This window comes from Amaranthus tricolor, chromosome 10 (assembly GCF_026212465.1).
Source record: "Amaranthus tricolor cultivar Red isolate AtriRed21 chromosome 10, ASM2621246v1, whole genome shotgun sequence".
Lineage (NCBI taxonomy): Eukaryota > Viridiplantae > Streptophyta > Magnoliopsida > Caryophyllales > Amaranthaceae > Amaranthus > Amaranthus tricolor.
Genome location: NC_080056.1, coordinates 16833932 through 16837920, shown reverse-complemented (window position 1 = coordinate 16837920; position 3989 = coordinate 16833932). Strand labels below are relative to the sequence as shown.

General features: G+C 39.7%; 2 protein-coding genes across 2 annotated transcripts; both read right to left on the bottom strand.

Moving 5' to 3' along the window:
* Positions 1–258: 258 nt before the first annotated feature.
* On the bottom strand, positions 259–1446 carry LOC130824909 (uncharacterized). Its single transcript, XM_057689931.1, has 2 exons — positions 468–1446; positions 259–359 (listed from the first exon to the last, which is right to left on the bottom strand). Exons 1-2 carry the CDS (start codon positions 1444–1446, stop codon positions 259–261), a joined length of 1080 nt encoding a protein of 359 aa, XP_057545914.1.
* A 1162-nt stretch (positions 1447–2608) lies between these two features.
* Positions 2609–3235, bottom strand: LOC130824908 (uncharacterized). Its single transcript, XM_057689930.1, has one exon. It carries the CDS (start codon positions 3233–3235, stop codon positions 2609–2611), a length of 627 nt encoding a protein of 208 aa, XP_057545913.1.
* Between the last annotated feature and the right edge of the window lie 754 nt (positions 3236–3989).

The following is a 3989-nucleotide window of genomic DNA, read 5'->3' as shown; positions in this document are numbered from 1 at the left end:
TTCAGTTTAGCTAGAACATCCAACTTAGGAACAGTAGATCTGCTGTCTCCATTTTACATCCCAAGCGATATGCTTCTCCTAACCTCTTTTGAAACCTTTTGACATGTACGTTTCCATAAGCTAAGTCATAGGTACTATCAACGATCATTATCACGACCGGATATCGACCTGCACACAATCTCTAAAAACATATTTGCTTAAATAAAGTGTAGTCATCATCAAAACTCAAGAGGTCCAACATTTGAGAAACTTAAAGTTTTATCCGTCATAGCCTGGTGCTTTATCGACCCCACACGCCCATACAGCATTCTTGACTTCTGCTCGAGATGGAAGAGTTTCAAGTGCGATTGATTGTTGTTCTGAGATTTTTGGATGATGATCAAGCTCAAAATCAAAAGCCGGTAACTCTTCCTGTATGAATTACTGAGAAAAGAAATGCCTGATTCCCACTTTGAGGTTTGAAATACCCTGAATGCATCTCCCGTTGATGTTGATCTTTAGGATCTCGTTTTTCTTCCTTCTGAATAACGTTGAGGCATGGAAGAACTTGGAATTTTGATCTTTCATCTTAAAGCCATATGTTCTAGCTTTTTGTCTCCAAATTCTTTCCCTTCGAATTAAGCTGGATTGGAGCATGGACTGGGCTGCAGATAACCTGGCTATTTCAACATCACTCAGTGTTCGCTGATCACTCACCAGTTCAAGGTCATGAATAGCCGATTCCAAGTCTCTGATTTTAAAGTCCAACTTGTCAAAATGTTCTTTACTCCATGCTTTCAGAGGGCCCTTAAGAATCTTCAGTTTTTCATTCAGAGGAACTCGTGGGAGCTTTTGCCATTCATTACAGATGTACGGCTTGAAGTTTGGGTTCAAGAACCAAGCATCGAACGATCTAAAAGGTTTCGGTCCCCAGTTGGAACTATCCTCTAGTTTCAGGAGAAGAGGATTGTGGTCCGAACAGCTTTTGTTAAGGCCCAACATGGTAAGCTTCGGGAATTTGATCAACCAATTATTGCAGCATAGACCTCTGTCTAGTTTACTTCTAGAATCATTTCGCCTCCAAGTAAACTTCAACCCCTGTAGCGGTATATCAATAAGGCCCAGTTCACGGATCCATTCGGAGAATTCTGTTGAGCTCAAGTCACACCTGAAAGTTCCCCTTCTTTCCCAAGAATGTAAAATCACATTGAAATCCCCCAAAAGCAGAGTGGGTTTATTGATTCCCAATACGGCAGTTTTTAGTTCATCAAAAACAGATTTTCTATCAATACGATTATTTGGTCCATATACAACACCAATACAGCATTCAAAGTTTGCATTTGTGATACACCCTTCCAATAATATCCATCTATCCCTATATTGTTTGTTGGTTATGCTGAAAATACTAGGGTCCCAAATTGCAATCATGCCACCCCCATACTCATCAAAAGCAAACACTTCGCACATGTCAAATTGGTCATTTCCCCACAACCTTCTTATCCTGCTTTTAATTGTTTTTTTATGTTTTGTTTCGACAAGCCCCAGGAAAGAAACTTTATGTGATTCGATCAATTTCCTGATAGATGTAATTTTTTCTCCCTTGCCAATACCTCTGATGTTCCAACATAAGCAATTCATAAATGACATTTGAAGCTACACCACAGCAGCATCATTCATTGATGTCCAGGCTGCTCCATTTCCTCCAAAAGAAGGAGTCTTTTTGATTTTCTAATTCTGGCTATGGCTGCCCCTTTATCATTAGATGAGATGCTCAGGATTCTTGCTGTGTTCCACGTTTCATGGGCTTCTCTCAAGCTGTCAGCATTCTGTGTGTTGGATTGGGGTGAGCAGCTGATTGGGGGTTTAGTGTTCTTTGGCCTGGCTCGAGGGCGTTTACTTGACTGTCCGATTGTGGAGCACCACCCAGAGCTGGCAGGGGACCGTTCCACATGGTTATGATGGTGGTTGGTTAACATCACCCAGCTTCTTGATGCATACTCAATCATAGGGTCAGTTCTTTCATCCTCGTCAAAGGCATCGAGGGTTTGCAGCTGGAAATCCAGGAGGGGGTCATGACAGTCTTTCATTGGGTCAAGATCGGGTTTACTACGAGCAGATTCACCACAATTAGCTTTCAACATTCTGCAAGTCAGCCATCTGCACTTCTGATTTTCTTTTCTCCCTTCTTCCTCCCTGATTACTGCTCTCTTTAGTCCACACATCGCAGCTTCCCTGTTCACAGAGCATTCTAATACGTGCCTCAATCCTATTTTGCGCTTTTGTTCACACCAGAATTCTCGCATATGTAAGGCTGCTTATGGTTTCAACACTATTGTCGATCTGAAGAACAGGGCTCCATTTTTCCCCAATACACCTAATGTTCTTTTCACTCCAATATTTCGGATGAATTCCATAGCATTCCAGCCACACTATTCTATCGTCAAAAATTTCACCCTCAGACCACATTCTCATATCATCAAAGGTGTTCCACAGAGTACTCTCCTCCCTCATTGCATATTTAACTTCATTTGCACAATCAAAAACAAGTAGAATTTTCGTGGGTGATAAAGAGTACATACCCTTTACTGAGGCAGCTGCGTCTGCCAAGGCTGCTGTTGTGTGTTGAATGTCAATGATGTTTGTGTTCTGCAATAATCGCATACTGCAGCATCTTGGCATATTCCATGTTCTGTTGCACATTAAGGGAAAATGCAATTGGAATGGTATTAGGGGTCGCATCCTCTGGCTCAGGCTTCTGTTTTCTACCCATGAGGGCGCACTGGTATGATCTGCCATCTCTGTAGGGGGGGTTGAGGATTCTTCTGTATGGTTGTACAATGCCAGAATCAACCGTATTCTTAATAAAGTTGCCACCTTTACTGTATTTTGCCAGAGACACCTTCAATCCCTTCCCTTGTACCTTAAACCCGTTCATCAGCTTGATAGCGTTTACAGCTTCTACATAATTCCCAAACCTAACGAACCCAAATCGGTCTGAGGTGTTTTGCCTGACCTTTTTTGATATGTAGACATCCTGAACATCACCAGCTTTTCGGAATATGATTTCTAACCAAGATACAGACAAGTTCTGTGGGATACAATCCACAAACAGAGAAGTTTTACCATTTTGAGAGGACACACCTAACTGTCGGTCGGATTCCCGGGGTCCTGGCGTCCACTGGACGCTGGATTGTCCTCGATTACCCAATCGACGTTTAGGGTGTGTGTGGAGCTTCTCTTTCCCAGATAAAGACATATGCCCAGAAAATTGGTCACCACTCCTTACCTATTTCTGTAAACATCTATTGAGGCTACATACTGGGCGTTCAGGTGTGATGATTCTTGTGCGTACAGCAGAGAGCCGTCAATTAGGTTTTCTGTAGGGAAATCGAAAGGGTTTCTCCTTTCCATGTTGCCATACGTGGTTTTCGAGTCTCTCGATTGGGTTTCTTTGTTCGACGATGGATTGAACAGGGGTTTCAAAATTGAGGTTGTACGCATTTTCAGTCGCCCAAGATGTTCTGGTTCTTCTCCGGTGGTGCCGGCGGACGGTAGGGTTAGCTGGGTACAGTCTCCCGCCGGTGGCAAAGTAAATGTTACCGTTTGAAATTTGGTACTCTGCAGCAGTCAAGTCAGGAAAAACTTCTGATCGCTTGAGAGATACACAATCTTCACGCCTTCTCTCTCTCTCTCACTAACCATTTTTAATCTTTATCCATATATATATATATATATATATATATATATATATATATATATATATATATATATATATATATATATATATATATATATATATATATATATACATATATATATATATATATATATATATATATATATATATATATATACATATATATATATGTATATATATATATACATATATATATATATATATATATATATATATAAATATATATATATATATATATATATATGTATATATATATATATATATATATATGTATTTATATATAAATATATATATATATATATATATATATATA

What these genes read in the sequence shown, in the direction of transcription:
- LOC130824909 (XM_057689931.1), bottom strand. Translation starts at nt 1,446, where the DNA reads ATGTGCGAAGTGTTTGCTTTTGATGAGTATGGGGGTGGCATGATTGCA. An exon ending in CAACGGGAGATGCATTCAGG is followed by an intron (nt 360 to 467) that starts GTATTTCAAACC and finishes CAAAAATCTCAG; the next exon opens with AACAACAATCAATCGCACTT.
- LOC130824908 (XM_057689930.1), bottom strand. Translation starts at nt 3,235, where the DNA reads ATGTCTTTATCTGGGAAAGAGAAGCTCCACACACACCCTAAACGTCGA.